Source organism: Porites lutea, chromosome 13, assembly GCF_958299795.1.
Source record: "Porites lutea chromosome 13, jaPorLute2.1, whole genome shotgun sequence".
Taxonomy (NCBI): Eukaryota; Metazoa; Cnidaria; class Anthozoa; order Scleractinia; family Poritidae; genus Porites; species Porites lutea.
The window spans coordinates 21,870,274-21,893,966 of NC_133213.1; the positions used below are offsets into that span (position 1 = coordinate 21,870,274).

The 23,693-nt window shown below is 39.3% G+C and overlaps 2 protein-coding genes across 2 annotated transcripts; one reads left to right on the plus strand and one right to left on the minus strand.

The window, feature by feature from the left end:
* The first annotated feature begins 5,616 nt into the window (after positions 1-5,616).
* On the plus strand, positions 5,617-8,700 carry LOC140922555 (uncharacterized). Its single transcript, XM_073372532.1, has 2 exons — positions 5,617-5,839; positions 6,548-8,700. Exons 1-2 carry the CDS (start codon positions 5,617-5,619, stop codon positions 7,963-7,965), a joined length of 1,641 nt encoding a protein of 546 aa, XP_073228633.1. The 3' UTR covers positions 7,966-8,700.
* A 202-nt stretch (positions 8,701-8,902) lies between these two features.
* Positions 8,903-18,102, minus strand: LOC140922737 (uncharacterized). Its single transcript, XM_073372756.1, has 8 exons — positions 17,818-18,102; positions 16,898-17,046; positions 15,041-15,255; positions 14,417-14,543; positions 13,748-13,964; positions 12,811-13,208; positions 12,036-12,264; positions 8,903-10,846 (listed from the first exon to the last, which is right to left on the minus strand). Exons 2-8 carry the CDS (start codon positions 17,037-17,039, stop codon positions 10,444-10,446), a joined length of 1,731 nt encoding a protein of 576 aa, XP_073228857.1. The 5' UTR covers positions 17,040-17,046; positions 17,818-18,102; the 3' UTR covers positions 8,903-10,443.
* Between the last annotated feature and the right edge of the window lie 5,591 nt (positions 18,103-23,693).

Consider the following 23,693-nt stretch of genomic DNA (forward strand, 5'->3'; position numbering starts at 1 on the left):
ATTCTAGCTATTCTTGGGTCGTTGACAAAGGCTAAGAGTAGGTTACGAGTAAACTGTGTTTCGATTTATCCGGACAGAAAACTATTGTTTTTAGAAACGATTGTATTTTCTGGTAACAAGATTTAGCAGATTCTACACCAAACGTGATTTTCGTTTGATCCATATAAGGAGTTATGCGGCTCTTTCGTGAAAAAAATATTTCATTCATCGCCCCTTGGTTGGTCCTCCTTGGGAATTCTATATCAAACGTTGAAGAAGGATCTGGATAAGAACACGCAAGGTATTTTTGTTAGTTCACCTATTCTTAGTATTGGATAGTTCATTTTCATGGATATCACGTGATGTTATTTGTATCATCATCATTATCATCATCAATACCACCATCATCAATGTTAACGTTATCGTTATCGTTATTATTATTATTATTGTTATTATTATTATTATAATCATAACTATAACTATAACAATATTCTCAGTCATACATTAGGAATACATACATTAAATATAAACGCGGTTTTTTTAAAATTCGCGTTAATAAAGTGTATCGTTAATTTCCTATAATAAGAAAGACCCAACCCATACTAGTTTGCTTCACAGACCCTCTATTTTCTCTTTCGATCGTCGAGCATGTGAATAGAAAAGAATAGAATAATTCAGAATAGAATAATTCTTTATTTAAACACGGCAAAATTCATCAGGAGTATAAAAAATTTAAAATAAACCCAACTAGTACCCTAAACAATAACTAAATAACCTGTTTTTCATGAATGCCGTGTACACAGTACTTTAAAAGGCAGAAATTCAAATGAGCCAATCGTTTAAATTGTCTTAAAGATTTAGCCTCTCTCATATCACAGGGCAGGCTGTTCCACGGAACTGCTCCGCTATAACTGAAGTTGTTCTTCATGAAGTTAGTTCGCGGGAACGGGACAATTAGTTTGTTAACAGAGTCCCTTAAGGAGTAGCGCGTTTCATATCGTTTTAAAACAAATTTAGAGGATAAATATCCTGGAACAAGATCATTTAAAGACTTGTAAATAATTAGGGCTTTTTGTACTTGAAACCGAGTGCCCAAGTCTTTCCAATTAAGCTGTCTAAATAAGCGGTTGGCGTCAGCATCATATCTAGAAAAAGTTAGAAGACGAGCAGCACTGTTCTGAAGCTTCTGTAGCCCGTCAAAAAAGTTTTTCCACAATTACCCCAGACAGTTTTACAATAATCGAATTGAGATTGATTGAGAGCGTTGTATATACAATACAGAGTAGGCGTTGGAACAAAATCTCTAAATCCTTTATCTGCTCCTATCCCGAAAGCGATCTTTTTAGATAATTATCGATATGTGCGTTTGCAACCGTAGATTTTCATCAATAGATGTTCCTAGCGATTTTACAGAGGTAACTTTTTCTATCGGAACATTATCAATCGAGAGCTCGGGTTGGCTCGACGAAGTACCAATTTTTGTCTTGATCCAATTAGCATAAATTCAGTTTTAGCAGTGTTCAAAGTAAGTTTGTTGGAAATAAGCCATTTGTTTAGATTACCTATACCGTAAATCAAGTTTGACTGTATAAAATTCACATCAACATCTGCATAAGTGATGTGTGTGTCATCAGCATACATCCAAGGCTGGCATGAATTTAGGCAGTTTGGCAAATCGTTGATGTAAATAAGAAATAAAAGGGGACCAAGAATTGTTCCCTGAGGTACCCCGCATTTAAGTCTTAAGCATTGAACGAACCGTAGGGGATTTATTTACCGCTTGAATAAGGGGGAGAGGGTGGGTAAATGAGAAATAAATAAGTTACTGAATTATTTTCATTTTTCTCGGTCTCCGCGCTCGATGAATATGAATTTCACGCAAAAAAAGTAAAAAAGGTCTGAGCAACCTCGTTCGATTCCCACTCTATGCTTTTCGCTAGAAAGAAAAACGGCGTAGGATTGCTGATCACGTGTCCATCTTACACCCTTCTAAAAAAAAGCATAACAAAGCATAATAGATCAATTCCGATATATTAAAATTCACACTTGGCTGCGAAGCTTGGGGGAATAAAACAAAAGAAATCATCTTGAGGCTCAATAATGAATAATACATTTCTTTTGTTTTATTCCCCTCAGGCCTGGAGCCAAGTATGAATTTTAATATACTGAAAATGGTCTATTTCGTTTTCGAGTGGATCTTCTTTTTCGAAGGGGTCTTCTGGTCTTAGTTGGTCTTCGTTTTAAATACTACCCCCGAGAAAAGCAAGGGTTGTGTCTGCATGCCTCTGATCGACTCGTAACTGAGCAGAACATACGTCTGTTTTATTGCCATTTAACACAGTGTGGAAGTCTAACACTAACAGTTTTTCAGGTTGGTTGTAGGAAGACCTTGACTTTACTCTTGTTAATGCTAAGTATACACGGAAACTACTTTTGCTATCTGACAGCATGGCCGGTTTAATCGAAGGCTTGCCTCTCAAGCTCGAGGCCATTCTTTAGCTTCCCCCAGTATATTAGCAACGCACTTGTTGTACTTGGTTCCAAATCAACTGCAAATTGAAAATCAGTGCTGCGTTATTGGCATCTCGATCACTCCCGGCTTTTAATTATAACCCAGGAACTTTAAAGTGTCTGCCTGTGACTGTGAGATCGTGATCTTCTAGTTATTTCTGAGGATGTAGACGATGTTAACTGTCAGCTGAAACATTGCCGAAAATTTGCCTCACAGCTGAGAAATCAGGGGTACCCAACGATGGTTTCCTCCTAAATACATTGAAAACACTTTGTTAGGCTATCCAGAGTACTTTTAGGTATCTAGAAATGCATTCTAAGCGGCGCTATAAAATTTGTATCTGTTCGGTCATTCTAGGGGAACTTGGGTCTTTTCAAAATTACAAGGGCTTGAGTATTATTTTTCCGAAAATTTTAGATGAAATTTGACGTATTACGAAAGTGAGACATTTTCTGATTCTTAACACCACCCCATTTTTAATCCGCAAATTTTAGGTTCCCTTATTTTCTACGAAAAATATCCTAACTAACTGGAAGTAAAATGTGAAAATTAAACTTAAGAAAGTCGTAGGGAATTTATAAGATAAGCTTCGAATTCAAAACTGTACGTGACCGAAACAGTCATCTAGAAATTCTAGGCAATATGTGCCTCTCCATATTTTACAGAAAATAGTCGTTGCGTGCCCCTGAGAAATGTATAATAACTGCTAGCTGACATCACTGATAAATTTGCCTTCAATGTATTGTAGATACCACCAACAAATGGGGCAGTTTTAGAATAAATATTCATTGTGAACTCTGATGGCAAAGTCGCTATTAGCCATCCGTTACTTAACTTTCGTGAGGTCGCAAGAGTTGAGAGACTACAACAAACAGGCTAGAAAATATGGAATTGGGAGCGCTTTAGGGTACCCTGGGACGAGAGATAGCCTCCCTCCTCGTAAACAGGCGCTAAAACAGTACTTGTCTGTTTTTGCAGGCCGACAAAATTCCCTGAGAACTCCCAGATTTTGCACAGTTATGACGTGCGTGGAAATGCAGTCACGGTTTTCAACAGTTGAAGTTTTCTTATCCAAATTCTTTTTTGTTGTATTGCTTGTCGGCAGATTAACAGTAAAGAACAATATATTTTTTTCTTGTATTCGGTATTCCAAGCAGAGCAAGATTTATAATTTCGTCGAGCGCGAAGCGCGTGCACCGCGCGTGACTCCTACGAGGATCGCAAGGCTGAAACGAGTTTGGTCGGTGTCCGCTTTGTTGTCATTGCATTGTTGTTTTCCAGGGAACCGAAAGCGTCGTCTCGCTTTGGTCATATTTCTGTTTGGTTGGATTTTTTTAAAGCCCGTTTTAGGAGTCGATAAGTGCTTTTTGGGATAAATTATGAAGGCAAAAGTACTTTTGAGAGAAAATGGAAGCGATTTGGATATTAGCCTTAAGATGTGAGCGAAAATCGAGGCAACAAAACACATGTTTTGCTCCCATACGAGCTTATCCCGTATCGCCTTTGTTGGGCATATGTTCTTTAAACGCGATGAAATGCGTCTAAGTTCGGTCTTTTACCGTAAAAACACCAGTAATTCTTCCTTAAAATAGCTTTGAATTATTGTTTATAGCTCACTACGGAAAAGAGTGATAGCCTGGGACCCAAACTAGGCGCGCGCATTTATGGGATTATGTGGGGGTTGTGAATGTAAACAAACGTGGTGGAAAGTGAATTGGAATGTTTCAGCGGGGTTAAACAGCTGAAAATAGCAAAACGGAAGGTAAAATTGACAGAAGAGAAAAACATAAAAACGTGAAGTTGAGGGGAAAGGATGTGCCTTGGACAATTTTACCTCGAGAAAAACAAGAAGAATGCACCGTGAAACAGCTTCAGAGATGGTTTCTTTGCCTTGGATCAACCGGAAGAAAAACGCATCTCGTACAAAGGTAAGTAAGCACGGACCGGGAAGTTCCTGAATTTATTTGTCCACCAAAAAGAACAACAACTTGCATGTGCATGTTCCGTCATAATTCAAGGTGGCAGCTCGACTTGTCCCCCAAGCAATCCCATAAATGAGCGCGCGCTTAGTTTGGGTCCCAGGTTATCACTCTTTTCCGAAGTGCTAAAGTGCTTCATCAGCTACCAGCAGGTAGAAGTCCTGAGTTCGATTCCGGTCGAAAAAACGCTTCTTTTTTTTTCTTTTCAGGATTATTTTTGCTATTGTAAGTTTGTTTGGTTTCTTTAAATAGCGTCAGTTTTTTTTTTCCAGTTATTAATTTTCTTCCCTATTGCCTTATTTCCCTTTCTTCCTACTTCTTGCCGTTTCCCCAAAGTGCTCGATCCGCGAGGTCCTGCGATTCACGTATTTCTAGTTATGTTAATGCATATGGCTAAATTGAATTCTTTGTGAGGTTATACCTCAGATTAAGAAGATAAAGAAGCAGAGCTTAATTTCTTCTCTTATTCTCGTTGTATATTCCTCCATTTTCCCTATCTTCCAATGTTATGTTCGTTCAGGAGGGTTTGAAAAAAGGATTTTGATTAGGGGTATAAATTAATAGATTGCACTTTTTAGTTTTATCTGAGATGACAAGAGCCATCTGAGTAAGCTAACAAGCCCATCTAGCCTAATACCCAGCCAAAAGTGCCGCTTTTGTGACGCGGGAAGTCATGTACAGTGTTTATATCTATAGGGGGAATAACTGACATCTTTGTTCTGCTGCAGCTTCGTCATGTCAAACGTGGCCACAGGTACTGATAATATCATCGAGAGGGCATCTCTGAAACTCTCGTTTATCATCAAATACCTCCTGCCAGACATACGGGGGGAAATCTTAGCACTCTGCCACTCACGAGAACCCCAGCCGGACGGCAGCTCGGGACACATGCTGCAATCAGGTAGTTTAGCCGAGGGCTTGTTTTTGCCGAACATGATGAGGCGGCAGGATACCGGGAAGAGTTTCCCGGTCACCTTCAATTTTGACGTGGATATTGCGCGTTGTGTTGAGATGGAGCGTGGTGCCAGATTGGAGACCTGGAGGCAGAATGGAGACCTTAAACCTGGTTTTTGCCGCATTTTAAAGCCTACCAGCTCCGATGGAAATGGAGGCTTGTATTATTCATCTGCTCGAGCTAAGGAAAAGATGTTTGAAAACCTTTCAAGCAGTTTGGACCATTCCGTTTTCCTCCTTGACACCTCGAAGGATAGAGCCGCCGCCCTCCTTGAATCTAGGGAATTTTCCTTGAACTTGGACGAGATCCTCGCGGTTTGTGCTGAGTGGCCCGAAGAGGCGAGCGAATGGCGAGAACGGAGTCGACCAGCAAAATGGCCCAGCAGTGAGCTGATAGAGGACATCATGAAATCAGGTTTTCCTTTTTTATTGCTAAGATGAGAAGTAATATATCAAACATGAGACGCAGTGTGTCATCACCAGATGAAACACCGAGAAGAGAGTTGAAAATACGACGCGCAGCGGAGTATTTTTTACGAAGTGCGAGGTGTTTCATCTGGTGATGAAACACTGCGTCTCATGTTTGATATTTCTTCTCACACAAAATCATTTTTGAAGGAGAAATTAAGGATGCCAAAATGAGCAGTTTTTCATCTGATATCCAACACTCATTAAACATTAATTTCCTTTGAATTTTCTTTATGAATTATTAATGAGTTTGAGAAGAGGGCTTAAGTTATTACGAGACTACATCGGAGCCGTGAAGGACACGAGGCCACGTCTCAGCTATAATCCAATGAGTGGCTTAACTTGTTTGGCTTTTCAATAGACGCGCACTCACCCTAAACGTGCCTGCGCTCTGTAGGCAACAGTAACAGGGAAGCATTGTTACTCAACCGTGATTTACGAGTCGCCAAATTTCCCATCGCCTTTTTGAATTTTAGCTAGGTACGATAATAATATGATTCTCGTCGCCTAGCGGCGTAGTTTAGTTAGTTTGTAACATCGACTGTGTTACTTTTGTCAGTACGTTAACCCAAATGTCCCACTAAGAAAAATATTGGGCTCGCTCGATGATGCGAGACACGATCGTAAGCTAAAAGTCTTGCTATTTTTGTCGCAGGTATTCATCTTGTTCCAAAACCACATGCCTTGAGCCAGGACAAGGACGTGGAGTGGCGGATGTCGTTCGCCCTTGCAGAGATAAAACTGGGACGAAGTCTCCGCGAGGAGCAGAGGCTGTGTTACTTGGCTGTGAAAGCACTGCACCATATGGAGCTGAAGGAACCCAAGGGACTGACATCTTATCATCTCAAGACGATTCTGCTCTGGACGTGCGAAAAAACTCACTCCAGTTTATGGACCATGGATACGTTGGGACGGGGTTTTCTGACGCTACTAGACGAAGAGATAAGCTGTTTGAGGGAAGGACGCATATCGAACTACTTCGTGCCAGAGTACAACTTGATCGAACTTGTGAAAAAGGAGAACCTCGGCGTCTGGATCGGGAAACTCGAGGCCATCCGAAACGACCCAATTCCCTTTCTGATCCAATATCACGATCTCTACCTGCGCCTGTCTTCACTCTCGCGACCAAAAAATGAAGACAACGCCTTAAAGGAGAGCAATTGGTACGCTACAGGGATCCGTCTTGTGGCAAAGCACGACTCGATTGACGGGGAGAAGAGCGTGTTCTTGCAGGCGCTTTTTCATCTCGGCTTTTGTTACGCCGCAGAGGGGAAGTTCCTTGACATGGCCTACCTTGCAGCGCACTTCAAGTCGCTTGAAAACGAACTGACGATGGTTGAAGCTCCCTTTGAAGGGCATCCAGCGCGAGTGAAACTTCTCATTCGCTTCATGGAAGCATTGGTCTATTACTACACGAATAATGATGAGCAAACTCCTACTCACAGAATGATGATGATGGTGACCACCAACTTAGCAAGGCTGCAGCACGAAGCTTCCAAAGTAGCCGAAAGTGAATCTGAGCGGGAGCTAAGTTTGGCCAAGGCTTACGAAGGGTTTAGCAAGATTCTCACCTCCGTACAACACGATGCAAGCAGTGCGTTGCTCTTTGCCAACTTCCTGTACGACCAGAGGCGTTTAGATGAGGCCATCGTCGTCCTGAAAAAGACTCGGACCACGCCATGTTGGTGCTCCTTCATTGTATTCAACGAATACACTTCCCACACCCCCGATGATTTTCTAAAAGAGGAATTCCAAGCGCGTATGGAGGTAGAGTACTGGGTGCCCACTTTCACTCTCTATCTCTTGTTCTCTTGTTACGTCGACAATGGGCAAATCGGAATGGCTCTCGAATTGCTGCCGGAGCTGTTTGACGAGCGTGAGAGGTCATTAGAAGCGTTCTCGTATGGCGATTCATGTGTCCTATTGGGGTATTGTTACTTGAGGATAGGGGAGCGGGAAGAAGCTTTGAGTCTGTTCAAGGAGGCTGTAGATGAATACGCGTCGGACGCGGGGAAGTACTGGTACAAAAAAACGCTACAAGAGGATGGCACACAGATGCCGGAAAGGCCCTGATCGAAATTGACTTAATTGACCATTGTTTCCTTTAGTCTTTCAGAATGGAAATTGACCATTCAGGTGGATGAAATTTAAATCACTGTATTTCAAGTGGGGTGTCACTATTTTGCGACTAATATTCTGCAGTTAATTAAACGGCCCGTTAACACTATAGTTAGACGATGGGCTAAAGGAAAAATGAAGTTGATTTACTCACATTAAAGTGAACGATTCTTCCTGCATATTTCTTTTACAAAAGCCTGGCAATACGCTTTATTTTGGTTCAGGAAGAAATCGGTATTCCTTCAGTGTAGGTAACCGAGCATTTCCTGAGGCGCAGGCAATAAGCACGCGGTCTTATTCGTATAAAAAGTGAGCAAACATTCAATCTTTATTTAGTCAAAGCCTACGTTTCCTATGACACATGGTTAACCATAAGTGAACCAGTAAATAAGGGCCTCGCAAAAAGCTATTTCATATGTATTTCATGTCTTTCAAATGGCTTTATGTTCTCAACAAGACGCTATGGAAGCGTATAATTGGGCGCCGAGGCACTAGGTGTGTGTGAAGCTTTTTATGTGTGTTAGGGATGTGTGAGTAGTACAGTAGCGTTGTATATTTTAGTGGTTGATTGAGATGTGTGAAGTGGAAGACAATGGCTGTAGTTTGTTAATCATTGAAAGTTGTTTCTCGTAGAATTTAATATGAAGTAACAAAAAATAATTGTTTTGGGAGGTACTGTGTTGAAGTGAAGTGGTGGTTGTAATAAGTCTTATCAAAAGTCGAAAATATACTTGTACTTATTTTAAGCGTTGTTAGGCTTTCTGTTAAGGATGGTTTTTCGCTTATTTTTGATAGTATTTGTATGGACATGGATAAGGCCAAACGTTTATTTAATATAGAAAAGGGTATAAATATGTTGGGGGGGGGGGGGGGGGGGGGTGGCTGAAATTTTGTGTGTGTGCTTTTGGGCTTTGAAAAATCGGTGAGGTCAAGGGGAAGGCGTATAATCTGGCTAGAACTAAGGGCCTGTGGCCCGTTTCTCGAAAGGCCCGGTAACTTTTCGGGCCCGAAATCAAATATTCAAGTAGAAATAAAGAGAGTAAGAGAGCGGGTCCTGGCTTAAAAACTACTCCATTTTGTTTCATTAACTAATAGTTTTATCATGTTAGATGCAAAACTACTGAAACCCCGGTCTTTAATGTAAACAGAAACAGCTTACCGGGCCCGTTAATTATCGGGACTTTCGAGAAACGGGCCCCTGATTACATGAGTCGGGCTGGCTCTCTTTACAGATAGAGACCCAGGCACCTTAGTTAAACGCAACATAAGTCAACTTTTATTGCAATTATATTACAACTGAGCCAGCCCGGTTAGTTGGGATCCCGGTATTGTGTTGCCGGGATCCCGGGTGGAAATTTTCCAAGTAATCACGTTTGCCTGGCGGCCTGCGAATGAGCCAAGCGAGAAACAGTACAGCGAGTAACACACTGTTCATGCGCATTGCTTTCCCGGCTGATGTGATCAGGCCCTTACTGGCATGAGAGTTGTATTGTCACGCAGTTTGCACGTGAAAGCTTTGGAATTTGCCGCTTCCGTGGTTCGTGTATGAGAGAATACGACTTAATCTAATTAACCCAAGGGTTTTAAAAATAGAACGCGGTTTGCACGTGGAGATGTTAGACTCTGCCCTTTTATGGTTCGACCGTAAAAAGATGCAACTTGTTTCGCGGACCTTTTGCTCAATAAGATTTTAAGAAATCACTTCCTTTCCGAAAATATGCAACGGAATTATGTATCATTTAATGTTACCCTTAATTATCTCATGCACGAGATCATGGAATTTTGCGTAACATCTTTTTTGGCGCTCGACAACTGAGAGCAAAACTATTGTCAAACTCTTGGCAATATGCCAAACTATGCACACCGTGTGCTGCGGGGACGATTATTTTCCTAAGAGAAAATGTAAATTATTTAATAATTTGTTTCACTCAGTGTACATTGTTTTTTCCAAACAGTTTGTTTTCTATTGCCGATTTGCTTGTCGTGCGTTATCTGTGGGTCCTTTGTAAAGAAGATAAATGCTGTGTTGGATTCAGCAAGGCAGACATTCGCGTCGCTAAGGTTATTTTAGTTCGCACGTACTCAATTCGATCGAGGCCCGTTTTGATCTCCCGTGCGAATGTTTTCATCAGGTGGCGAATCTGCTAATGGCTGAAATTTTAGCGTGGCGTCAAAGCATTCTCTATCTCTTTTTTTTTAACTTTTAATAATATTAAGAGTTACGATCTCTTTTCCACGTTCTTGTGATCTTCGAACAAGTTGTGTTCAGGTACAGCTCCAAAGAATCTTCACATCATAAATTGCAATTCCAAGGCAAAAACACTCATTTCCGCGTGTTTTGACTCCTTTTATTCCAGCACTTGACCAATCAGTCAACAACTTTAGAGTTCAAGTTGCCGAAATGATGACCACCATGACAAGCTCTCACATAAATTATTCCACTCGCTGACAGGATGAAGGTTCCCGAATGAAGGCCTCACCATTGAAAGATCCATTCTTAAAGTCCCTCCACGCAACCGTTTTGCCGTTCTCCAGCCCGCATCGCTGAGAAAGTAACTCTATGGTTTCACGTGGAAGCACATAATCCCAAACATTAACTCTGGAAATGTTTCCAACGAACGCATCCCTGGCTTCAAAGCCGGCAGGTACATGGGAATCTTTGTCGTTTCCGAGAACAACATTTCCTTCCGGAATAATAAGAGTTCCTTTCGCCAAGTCCTCTCCTCTTTCCCTGAACTTGCCGTCTACAAATATCTCGTAGCTCCCATTGACATTTTCCCAGGTCACTGCTAAATGATGCCACAAAGCGTTCGGTGAGATCTGCAATTGGTGCGACCTGGAATCAAATGCAAAAATTCCACAAAAATGGCTAGACATTCCTCATCAGGAGGTTTTTTCTCCTAGAGTTAGTTGGATGGTGTCGTTCGACTATGCCAAACGGTCGATTTTTCTAGCCTAAGAAAACATCCGACATTTCACAACGCCATCACTGGTTTCCCTGCGAAATGACGTCCGAGAAACGAGTGTACGCGTGTCACTACCAAGATCTGGGTAGTGCTTTTGATTGGTCATGCCGCGTGGGAAATTGGCTTTAACTAATCAGAGGTACTACCTAGATCTGGGTAGTGACGCGTCATCAGTATGGAATTTCTGCGCTCGTTTCTCAGACGTCATTTCGATGGGAAACCAGTGGTGGCGTCGTGAAATGTCCGCTCCTTTCTCAGGCTATTTTTTTCTTATTTTGTTTACTTTACTTTACTGAATTCGCCACGAAGACTCAACACGGCGACAGGGGATGAAACAGGACTTGCGTCCCAATTGATATCAACCCTTCATTACGCACCCAACCAATGAAAGGTTCTACCACACCAACAAGGTCTACGCCCCTTAATCTTTAAGAACAGCAGTGTTGGTTCTTTTACGTCCCACAAGAATCATAACAGAGAAAGAGCTGTGAGACGGAGCCTACGATTTTTTGTTCCTATCCGAGAAGACTAGAATGTCTAACAATTAGTAGACGTCAAAACAAAAGCAGCACATTCTGCTCGGTTATTTTAAGACCCTGAGGTTTGGTCCAGCCAGAATTTTAACCCCCGACCTCCCGCTCGGTAGACCGGCGCTTATCGAATTGAGCTAACCGGGCAGCGGTTGGTTTGTTATCATACTGTTATTATTCCTAGCTGGCTCTCATCTGAATTTGTTATTCTGCTCCTAACCTTGCGTGTATGAACGAGACTCAGCTAGTCCAATTGCTTTTCTTGGAATTCAGATTTCTAATGCGTAGAAAAGTATAATTATTTAAATCGGAAAAAAGGAAAATATAACAACAAAAAAAGAGCCTTCGTTTTCGTGCTTTGTCAAAGAAACACTAAAGAAAGTTCAATCATGAAAGCGAGGCGCTATTTAGCTATTGTTGGCTCGTGGACGAAGGCTAAGACTACGAGTAAACTGCGTTTCGATTTATCTGGACTAAAAAACTATTGTTGTATTTTCTGGTAACAAGATTTAGCAGATTCTTGACCAACCTTGACATTTTTTTGATCCATATATAGAATTTTCCGGCTCTTTCGTGAAAAAATATTTCATTCATTTTCCCCTGGGCAAAATAGTTGAAATACGTTTTGTCCCCGGGATCTGTGAAGCTGACAAATAGGCTAATTGTGAAAGCACTTAGCGCTGGCAAGGCTTCCTTTAGCAGAACATAGTCTTGGTTGGTCCTCCTTGGAAATTCTATATCAAACGTTGAAGAAGGATCTGGATAAGAACACACAAGGTGTTAGTTAGTTTACCTATTCTTAGCATTGGATAGTTCACGTTCATAGATATCACGTGATCATCATCATCATCAACATCAATGTTAACGTTACCGTTATCGTTATTATTATTATTATTATTATTATTATTATTACCATAACTATAACTATAACTATAACTATAACAATACTCTGAGATCTGATTGGCTATCAAGGACAGTGTATTAGGACAGTACGCCTCATGCCTAAGTAATTGGGCAGTACGCGCTATCACTCGAGCGCTTAAATGGCTTTTTTTTTTCGCAGCTGGCAAAAAAAAACTGAATTTCTTGTGCTTTGATTTAAAAAAGAGCCTAACATATTACAAATTTTGTATATTACAGAACTCCGTGTCGTCCAATTCGGTCATACTCCTGATTAAACAAATCCCGCTACGCGGTCTTCCGATTTTGTTAATCACGATTATGATTACAGAACGAATTGGACTCCACTCAGTCCTGTTACCATTACTTATTAACTTGCATCGTTTGTATGGAAATGCACCCACCAAAACCTCTACACTCCGCAGGAATGCTACCCTCTCTTTTATGAAATTGAAGAAACCCACTGGAAAATGATGACCAAGAGAGTAAGTCACCGGAATCACGATAACACAAACGTGATTGCTCACTAATGAAACTCCAAGTTAACACACTGCTCCACATATTCACATCAGTAATATCTCCAAGGTACGATTCTTTCAAGACGACATTCCCTGCAATTATTTCCTGTAGCTGACCCAAAACAAGCGTGCCAGAGCTTTTTATGCTGTGTCCCAAAAGTACACTTTGCTTTTGTCCAATCAGTAGGCCGTCGATATATAGTGATAGATTTCCAACATTGTTTTCCCACGTGAAGCACACGTGATGCCACGTGTTATCCAACAGAGATACATATTTGAAGTCACTAGTGAATTAAACATAAACCAAGTTCAATAGGAGGGACCTTTTGTAGGAAGTTGTCCTAGAAGAGGGGCCTTCAATAGCTTTCTCAGGACCCAGAATTTCCCTTATTTGAAGCTCGGGACTCGGGATTTAAAAGCTACATCGGGACGAGTTTCGGGATTGAAAGTATGCGTGGGAAGTGGGATACCAAAAATAACCCTCGGGATTACGGGATTGCACGGAAGTTTGGGTCGGGATTACAGGATTGAAGAATCCTATTGGGACCCTCTGAAAATGTTTTAATTGCAGGGACAGGCTTTTCTTTTTTGGGGGGGGGGGGGGTGAAGTTACAGTAACCCTTTGACAACCTCTTTGGTCTTCGTTAGCTGTGGAAAGATGTATATTTTCCTTCCTGGGTCTATTTGTCCTCAAAGTCAAAATTTAAGTTAACAAAAGTAGATTTATGCACTAAGATGACGTTCATTAAAAGTCTGTTCCCATCATGCTACTCTGCTTGATAAATTCACTTAGGAAAAGGAAACATATCCAAAAATAACTAACCTGCTATGATTTTTCATTCTAATTCTAACAGTTCTCTTAACATGAAGTTGCACAACAAAAGGAGAATCGTTGTTGACGAATGATAGCAACGTGCCAATCCCATTTTCAAGTTGAGTGGCCTTAAATCGCAGACAAACAGTCAAACAGTTGATCTCTGCGTTTCCCTTCACTAGAACAGAAGCATTATCTCCTGAGCTGGAATTTGTAAAACGGAATCCTGCATAAGGGAAATAAAGCACAATTGCATCTTCTTGATCTGCACGGATTTGATTTCTTTATTTTGTCAAACACAGTGGATAGCTATAGACGAGGTTTAGTTTAGTTTACTTTATTTAATTCACCACAGAAAAAACAAAAGACAAGAATACAGAAATTAAGCAGAAGCAATGTTGTGAGGAAGCACCCCCCCCCCCCCCAAAAAAAAAACCACAAGGCTTATAAATATTGGGCTCTCTCAGAGTATAAAAGTATAAATTTACAAGGCCAGGATCGAGTTTATACTAGTTAACTACACGACATTGAAAAAAAGTGGATAACGAAATAGATGGTGGATAAATAAATATCTATAAATAATGTCCAGACTGTATGGGCATGCAATACCTAGCTCATATTATTTTCTAGCTCTAATAGCTTGGTAAAACAAATTTTACAGGTTTCTGTGATAATTACCCAAGAGGTGTTGGCAGTAGTTTCCATAGTAACGCAGTTTGCACTGGCACATATATGATGCGGAAGGTCTTTCAAGGGCCTGATAACAAGTCCCGCCGTTTTGACAATTCGCATTTAGGCAAGGATTCTAGGAAGATAGAGGATTAGTTTCATCAGTGATCAAACACTGATAAAATGGCCATTATATATGTAATATATTTATCAAAATACTGTAAAGGATAAAGTTAACGAGCATAAACTAAAAATAGCATGTTCTTTCTTCGAAAAATTGCGGACCGGGACAGTGCCAGTTGCCAAGCATTGCTTTCATCCTCTTTAACTAAATATTACCAAATCTCTGAAATTTATCTTGGAATATTTTGTGGCGAGAGATATTTTTTCCTTCTAGATGATTTTATAGGTAAAGATCATTTAAGCGTTGAGTAATGCCAAGCATTCGTAGTTCTCTGAAGCTAACCAATTCAGCCGAGGTGGATCCAAGACGGCGGCCATCCAAAATCATGACGTCACAACCTCACCTAACCTTAAAAACCCGTCTTCCGCCCTTTCAATAAGCGCTTATCCATAATTTGAAAATTGGTGAACCTTAGATACATACAGGCTGACCAGAAATGTCATCCTTACCATTCCAAAATCGAAATATGCAAAGCCAGTTCGATGCACCAAGTCATTTGGCATCGTTAGTGCTGTCTCGTTGTTCAGTTCACAGATGTGGAGTTTACCCGCTCCATTTTGATAATTGAAAGATCGGCAGGGCTGGTGCCGCAAACACCACAAGGAGCACTCTATTTGCGATCGAACATTTCTTGTATGGATCGTAAAATTATGTAAGGCTTTATCTAGTGGATATAGAAGAGCGAAACCACACATTATTGATTTTGTAACTTCATAGAAAACGTGTTCAAGGAAAACAAGATCCATTGAAGGTACCTTAGCTTACCTTAAATGGCTTCCAGACCCCTTTTTCAATAATGTCCTCGCTGACCTCGAATTCATAAATATTAATGCTACTTGAGTAATATTCTTCAGTCCTTTTGAACTTTTTTTAGTCTCATCTCGAGATCTAATTATTTTCGTGTGAGATTTTTCATCATTTTGTGTTTCAATGGGCCTTTTGCACGATGGCATCATTTTACTAATTTTATCAGAATCATTCAGGGTTTTGCATTTTTGTGCAAAATGTTTAACGAAATATTGCTTTTGTTATTATAAACATCATTGGGATCACCAGGTTTAAGTATGAAAGAAAAAACGAAATGAATTCTGGTCCTCGTAGTAAATTATAGACGTCATCGTGCAAAAGGCCTATTTCATTAAAGTAAGATTTTTCAATCGATAGTTTTCAGTCCAATTAAATACATTTGCCAATGTTTTGGTATCAGACGAGTCTTTTGGGATCACGAATGAACTAGACAAGCTCATAAATGCATAAATCTTGCTTATTTTCGTCATTATAACTTCTATATTCTGAAAACATTGAAAATTCTCCCCTTGTAAAAAAAAGGCAATCCGGATTCCGAAATCCGGGGAATGTTTGCTTGTGGAATCCGAAATCCTGGGCTTTGGAATCCGGAATACAGCTCAAGGAATCCAGAATTCCATTAGTACGGTGGCCCAAAGTGTCACAGCAATTTCAATTTGTTGACGGTAATTTCAATTTTACTCATGGCAATTTCAATTTAATTGTTCTCGGCAATTTCAGTTTTACTCACGGCAATTTCAATTTACTCACAGCAATTTCAATTTACTCACAGCAATTTCAATTTTACGCACGGCAAATTCAATTTACTTACGAACAAACTGAAATTACCGTGAGTAAAATTGAAATTAGCCCTTTGCAGGTTTCCATCCACGTGGTACAAAACTGGCATATTGGGACGCAAAAGTCGCATTGGGGCAAGACTAACAAAAGGCATGCATAATGTTAAATGGTAATTTAATTTGTCTGTCTTGTCCCAGTGCGACGTTTGCGTCCGAATATGCCGGTTTTGTACCACGTGAATGGAAACCTGCAAAGGGCCTATTGCCCTGAACAAATTGAAATTGTTGTGAGTAAAATTGAAATTGCCCTGAACAAATTGAAATTGCCGTGACACTTTTGGGCCACCATACTAATGGGATTCAGGACATTAGCGATTGGTATGGAATCCAGAATCCAAGTTCTACTGACAAAGGTTGGAATCCAGTACCTGGGATCCGGAATCTGTGACGTGGAATCCGGAATTCAAGAAGTTAATGTTAATCAAGTGGTCTAGTCTGAATAAGGTTAAAATCGGTTCTGGCATCGAAAGGAATGACAGTCGAATTTGTCTTACTCTTTTCCTATGCAAGAAACCCATCTATATGCAGCCCTTACATGTTGTTAGTTTTCTATTAAGTCATTTGTTTTTTATTTTGTTATTTTTATTCGCCCCTACCACAAAGAAAACAACAATGGTGGAGCGGGCGACGTGGAACACGGTGAAGAAGGTTTTATCATACCTATTATCCTTCGTTCAAAGACGGCAAATCGCCGCTCTGGGTCGTGTACTTCCTTTACAGGGCAGCTTGCTTCCACCCATTTCAACAAATATTGTTGGTAGCTTATTAATAGAGCAATAAAATGAACGTGGTACAATTGCATCGTTTTTCTGCGGGATATGAAAGAGACGTAAAAACTTTAATTTAATATTGAATATTTTAAAATGCACGTACATGCACTCAACGTGCCATTCTGTACAACTTAACTTTATCGACAGTTCTTTGGTAAATACATCCCCCATATGCCTTCAAAAGTGGTTGTAGAGGTTTTTTTGCCTTGTTATCGGCCAATAGTTAAGAAACTGCGATTCACACATTGTCCAGTTAAAATAAGACAATTATGTCAATCGACGCAGGCCTTTTCGTTGTAAGTTTCTCTGAAGACGAATTAATCACAATATTATTAAAATGCTTTTCAAAAACATTTTATGAGAACTTGATCATATTTCATATAAACTTTTATAAAAGTTTCTTTGCGGGAGATATTGGTGATGTCAAAATTGTACGTTATAAGCCGTGCAAATAATGGACATCATATTGTACAACGTATCAGACTGAATACTTCCCCAGATCAAGATCATGCTATGTATATAAAACTTGCCGGCTGCTGTAAAAGACCAGCGGATCTGAGGGAAATGTCGAATACTGCAAAGCAATATGACTGTTCTCTTTACTTGATAACCATAGAAGGCTGTCGGTAATTTTCATCATGAGCTCGAGGCGTCAGTCAGAGCTCAAAACTGCCAGCGACCGCCGCATATACATTGGAACGAATTAACTGGCGGTGGTCTGAAATTGACCTACTTAGCACTGAAAGAAAATTTGTATTATGGAATTATTCAATAATTGATAGGAATATAAACGTTTAAATTTATTCTTACCACGACTAGCCTAAAGCGGACATTTCGCCATACAAGCTACTTTTGTAAAGTAGTACCTCGTGTTACTTTAATTTGTAAGCTGTAATTTCTCTGTATTTGGTACAAGTCAAATTAGGGATTCTTCCGATAACATCTTGTTCTTCGCTTGGCAGGTGTTGTCTCTGTTGCTTTTAAGTCAATACTGTTTACAGCAGGAATCTGTTACAAAGGAAATGAGAAAATATTCAGTATGCGATTTCCTCTGGGTGAACAAATATTGTGTGTTTTTAGACAGAAGGTCCGAGTGACAAATCAATATCTTGGGCCAAAAATTAGCTCACGGCTAAATTAGGTCCAGAGGTAATCAAACGAAACTACTTTTTTTCATTATAACGGATGGTAGGATCCATCGAAGTGTTTATCGGAGTCGAATAGAAAGTCACAATTGTCAAGAAAGTGACGCATCGTAATTTGAAAGGATACCGGCTCTTTATTTACCGACTGTCTGCTGTTACAAAAAAAAAGACCTCGATGAAGATCGCTGTGGATATCATTGTGATCCCATCGTTACAAAAAAAATTATATAAAGAGGAGTCACCTTCACCGTCCCACCTTCTTTTGACTTCCAAGTCTTCGTTGCATGTATAAGCAGACTACAAAAAAATCTTTACCCCAAAACGAGGCTCGAAGGACAATTAACACGAGGATAAACTCAAAAAAAGTAAGGTCCATTTATTTATCGTCACATGAAGCAAAAAAGCCCGCCCTGAATAGTGTTACGTAAAATGGAACACATTTAATTCATTCAAAATCGCGGATCCAAGATCATGTATGGTTCCAAATCCTTTTTTTGGTAAAAAATGATGTCGTGGTGGTGATTTTCAAATGGCGACGGTTACGATCAAATTCCAAAATAGTCTCAATTGGTATGTTTGATTCACTTCGACCAGTTACCAATGCTGAAAACCCAAGCCATTTTTATCATCTTAGCAGTTTTAGTAATCAAGCGTGTTCAGCGTGTCTTACCCAAAATGCACGCTAAGCATGCTATAATTCGCATACATACCGTGACATATCGCACGCTGCAAAAAAGCAAAAGATCTAGCGTGTTAAATTTACCAAAACAAAGGAAAGTGTGTCCGTCTTTGCTTTTTCAATTTAATATGCGCATATCCGTGATCTACGGCACGCTAAGCGTGTCGTGCAAGCGTGTCGTGAGAGTGCTTTCACCTTGTCACATATAGCTTCATTTTTACTGTAAAAGATTATTTATGTGTTTACCATCTTGATTTTATCAGACACCTTTATTATTTCAGTATTTTACGCTTTACATCTACTTTGAGGGAACTCTAGATTCCGCCAATAAATTCAACAACATAACATCACAATGACGTCATATTACGTCATTAATATCTTATCATATTATGTTATGCCTAGAAGTTGGAAATGAGGAGTAACTTATTCCGTATAATTTTGGTGACGGTGATATGAGAGGCTTTGAAGTTATAGAGGGAAAGCCTCCCAGCCTATCCCTCCTCCCTCCCACTACGTCGCAGGAAACTAAAAAAACGCGGTCTCAGTAAAATTGAGGGTGTGATCGTTTCAAAAAAATCTAAAGAGAAATAAGTGGATCGCAAAATATTTTGGGGGTGGGGGAAAAAAACTGTTGGGACATTTTTTTTACGTATGTAGTTCATGAAATTAAGGAGAGATCTTTTTCACGGGGCAAACAACAGCGCGCCTTATTTTTAGATCCAGTTCTCTGTATTTAGATGCCAAAAACGTAGCTTCGTGATAGTTTCATTTTTACAGAAAAAATATCCCATTAAAAGGATTGAGTTCGACGTTTTAAAGCACAGGAAATGAATTTTTGAAAGGTAATACTCTTATCTTTAAGATACTATTTACCTACTATTACCTTTGTGGTAAAGAATGGCATAGAACATTTGAAATTAAGAATGCTAAAATGAACTATTACAATGCCTTCTTCAAAGATAACCGCAGAAATATAAAGAATACTTGGAAAGGAATTAATAGACTAATTGGAAATGAACCTAAATTTAATAAGATAACTCAGCTGGACACTGGGGATACTGTAAATACTGACCCCATTGAAATCAGTAATATACTCAACACACATTTCTCCAAAATAGGACCTTCCTTAGCCTCTCAAATTAAAGATACATCCAGTAATTTTACTGATTATGTTACCCCCGCAGAACACATTTTTAATTTGGCAAAAGTATCATGCCAGGAGGTCTTCAATTTAATTCAGAAAATACCGAGTAATAAAGCCAGTGGTCTTGATAACATCTCGGCACGTCTCTTGAAAGAGGCGTCTCCCATAGTTACTCGCAGTCTAACTTTTATAATAAATCAGTCAATTACCACTGGAATATTTCCAAATGCTTGGAAACGAGCTAGAGTTTCGCCAATATTTAAAGAAGACCTCAGGACTGATCCTAACAACTACAGACCTATCTCAGTTCTGCCTGTAGTAAGTAAATTAATTGAAAGAGTTGTTTTTAATCAATTATATGAATATTTAAATAATAATAACTTGTTAACTGAATCATAATCTGGCTTCAGACCTATGTTTTCCACTGAAACAGCTTTACTTGAGGCTACAAATGAATGGCTATGGAATATTGACGACAGTCTCTTAAATGGTGTGATATTCCTGGACTTGAAAAAAGCTTTTGATACCATGGATCATGCTATCCTTCTGGGAAAGCTTAAACTCTATGGAGTCAGTTCTCAATCCCTTAACTGGTTCCAGTCCTATCTATCTGACCGAAAGCAACAAACGTTCATTGATGGAGTTCAATCTGATTTCTGTAATATAACATGTGGTATTCCACAGGGGTCTATTTTAGGCCCTCTCTTATTCACCATTTATATTAATGATCTCCCTTCATGTAATTTGTTTTCAAAACCCAGAATGTATGCAGATGATACTACCCTTACCACATCTGCAGAAGACCCATCTGTCCTTGAACATAAAATGAATTATGATATGAATTTAATCCAGTCATGGCTGTCAGCAAACAAATTGACTTTAAATGTTAAGAAGACTAAATACATGCTTATAGGGAGCCAATTTAAGTTATCCCAAATAAATAGTGACTTCACAGTCAAAGTCAATAATACACCCTTAGAAAGAGTAATTAAACATAAATCCCTTGGAGTTCAAATTGATGAATCTTTGAACTGGCGCCCACACATTCATACCATTTCAAAGAAAATATCCGCTGCTATTGCTATCTTAAGGCGTGTAAGTCATTTTATACCATTTGATACTAGAGTGAACATGTACAATGCACTGGTAATGCCATATTTTAATTACTGTGGTGCCGTTTGGGGTAATATCAATAAGGGACTAGCAGACAAACTTCAAAAGCTGCAGAATAGGGCTGCTAGAATTCTCACCTTTTCTAACTATGACGTTCGCTCAAGTGTTTTGTTGGATGAGCTTGGCTGGGAAAGGCTAGAATATGCAAGACTTAAACAGTTGGCTGTGACAATGTGTAAAATCCATAATAATCTTTCCCCATCGTATCTGAGGCGGATCTTTACCAACACCTCAAATGTACATTCACACAATCTTAGAAATTCTGAGTTAAATTATTATGTCCCCAGACCCAAAACTGAGTCTGCAAAAAGGAGCCTACACTACAGAGGATCTGTTCTGTGGAACAAGATTCCCTCAGAGATTAGAAAACTGCCTAGTTTAAATGTTTTTAAAACTTCAATTCATGGGAAAGATTTTTCTAATACACCATGACCCATTGTAACTCTTATTATTCATAATGTAAGTTTTTGTATTTTTAACATTATAGTCAATAGTTCCTTAGTCTTTTAGTCTTAGTATTTTAGTCTAGTTTTAAACACGATTCCTAGGAAGACCATGTAAAATGATACGATTTCGTGTATAAATAAAGATTGATGATGATGATGATGATGATGATGACATCACAGTTACACTAGAGCTTTAAAAAAAGATCAGATTTCCAATAGTACACAGTTAAATCTCCATTAAGCGGCAAATTTCCGTTACCTCGATGGTGGTTGCTTAATGGTGTGGTTTAATCGCCTTCTCGTTGTTTCTTTAAACGGTTTGAATTTTTCAGGTGGGTCCTGGATTAGTTAATTCTCTAACAAAAAGTTGGAAGGCTCGTCATCAGAATCTGTGGAAACTACCCACCTTATTACCCCCCCCCCCCCCCCCAACCCATTGTTAACATTTAACTTTCACTGAGGGCAAAGCCTTGGCCGGAGGAGGGGGTACTCAACAAAGTTTTTATACGGAGGGCATCATGCTTTTTATACCATTTTTGACAGAAAAGGCCGAGCCCCTTTCGTATAACTTCAATGATAAATGGTACCCCTTTCTTATACCTAGCTTACACCTTTGTATCCCTTTTAATTGCGTAAATGCTCTGTCGTTCGAGCATAAAATTAAAGAAAAAAAAAATAGAAAACCAGAACGCTTTCTCGACTTTTTCACAGCCATAAAATACATCTGTTAGCCCTTTGGTGCCCTTTTACATACCTGAGGCATGCAGAAGGGACTCCTTTCTGGAGGAGCCTCACGTATAGGCCATTATGGGGAGTACCCCCCTCCCCTCCTCTCCCCCTACTGAATCTTGATATAAGGTAAATAAGCAGTAATATAACGCTGTTTTAAAAAATAATGATAATGGAGCGGTGGTGTATTGCTTTGTCTTAAATAAGTAATTTGTTTTAGTTATGGGATGGTACTGGGGTTAGGTTATGGTTCCAACAATGTATTATTGTCGTTTATTACTTTGTACAAAAGCAGCTGTGAATGCAAATATATTTATATAAACGATTATTTCCCAGCTCTGGTTGCATACAAAGAGGATGCATAAAATGCAATCTGATAACGTTGCTATTAATACTATATTTAATTTTCATATTTTTCTTCTAGTTTTTTAAAAAGATACGAAAATCTCAACCTTCCTTAATTTTAACTGTTCGGTTTTAGTCTCTATAAGCTAACAGAAGCTTTATGAGCTATTTGATCGCTTTTAGTTCTGATTTAATTCAGAAAGAAGGAAAAAATCGTGACTTGAACCAATATCCTCTGTTATTTCTTAACTTTACATTAAACAATTATACTTTTCTCTTTAAATTTCTTTCCATGAGCGCCTTCATGGACAATGTAGCTTTGCATGCTTCTCGTACAGGTTAACTGAAATTTAAGACCTTTATATTTTAACAGTTACTGTATTCTTTTTCTTTTTCAATTTGTCCCAGTACGGGCGAGATAGCTGCGGGAATACAAATCCGGACACCGTACAATGGGATAAAATATTATAGCAGAAACCTCACCTCTTCAAACGAAGACCGTTACCGCTGTTATAGCAAAAGCTTTTTCTCATCCATACAGGATATAGAGCTTTTTAAGAATACTTGACGAGGGTGGAAAATGGCTTGTAATTAAACGTCAGTGTGCTAAAACTAGCTCTTTTAAAAGATGTGGAAAACGGCAGCTGGATCACGAGATATGCTAATTAAATGAAATTTTTCTTTGTTGTATTAGTCGACAGCTAACCCTCAGTGCCACCGGAAAATATAATCTTTCAGAAAACTAATTCCTTTTTTTCTTGTTATCATTTAAAATTGAATTTCTTTTGTTTTCATCGCACTCGTGGCGATATCTAAACTCTTTAAGTTCCACTAATGGGCAAAATCAAATTCAAGAAATTTCCAGTTGAATTTTCCAGTTATCAGCACTAAAAACTGAAGGACGTATCATTCGAATCATCATAAAAGACAAATTAGCCGACAGACCCAAAAGATGGATTTGATTACAGTTGTAAGGGTTGTTTTTTATAATTGGGGCTGTAAGTCCGAAAGCGGCTGCAATCAGA

Excerpts from the sequence above, each read along its gene's own strand:
- LOC140922555 (XM_073372532.1), top strand. The coding sequence starts at position 5,617 with ATGTTTGAAAACCTTTCAAGCAGTTTGGACCATTCCGTTTTCCTCCTT. Across the intron at positions 5,840-6,547 it reads AGAGGACATCATGAAATCAG|GTATTCATCTTGTTCCAAAA; the intron begins GTTTTCCTTTTT and ends TTTTTGTCGCAG.
- LOC140922737 (XM_073372756.1), bottom strand. The coding sequence starts at position 17,039 with ATGCAATTGTACCACGTTCATTTTATTGCTCTATTAATAAGCTACCAA. Across the intron at positions 14,544-15,040 it reads CATATTTCGATTTTGGAATG|AATCCTTGCCTAAATGCGAA; the intron begins GTAAGGATGACA and ends CTATCTTCCTAG. Across the intron at positions 13,965-14,416 it reads CTACTGCCAACACCTCTTGG|GATTCCGTTTTACAAATTCC; the intron begins GTAATTATCACA and ends TCCCTTATGCAG.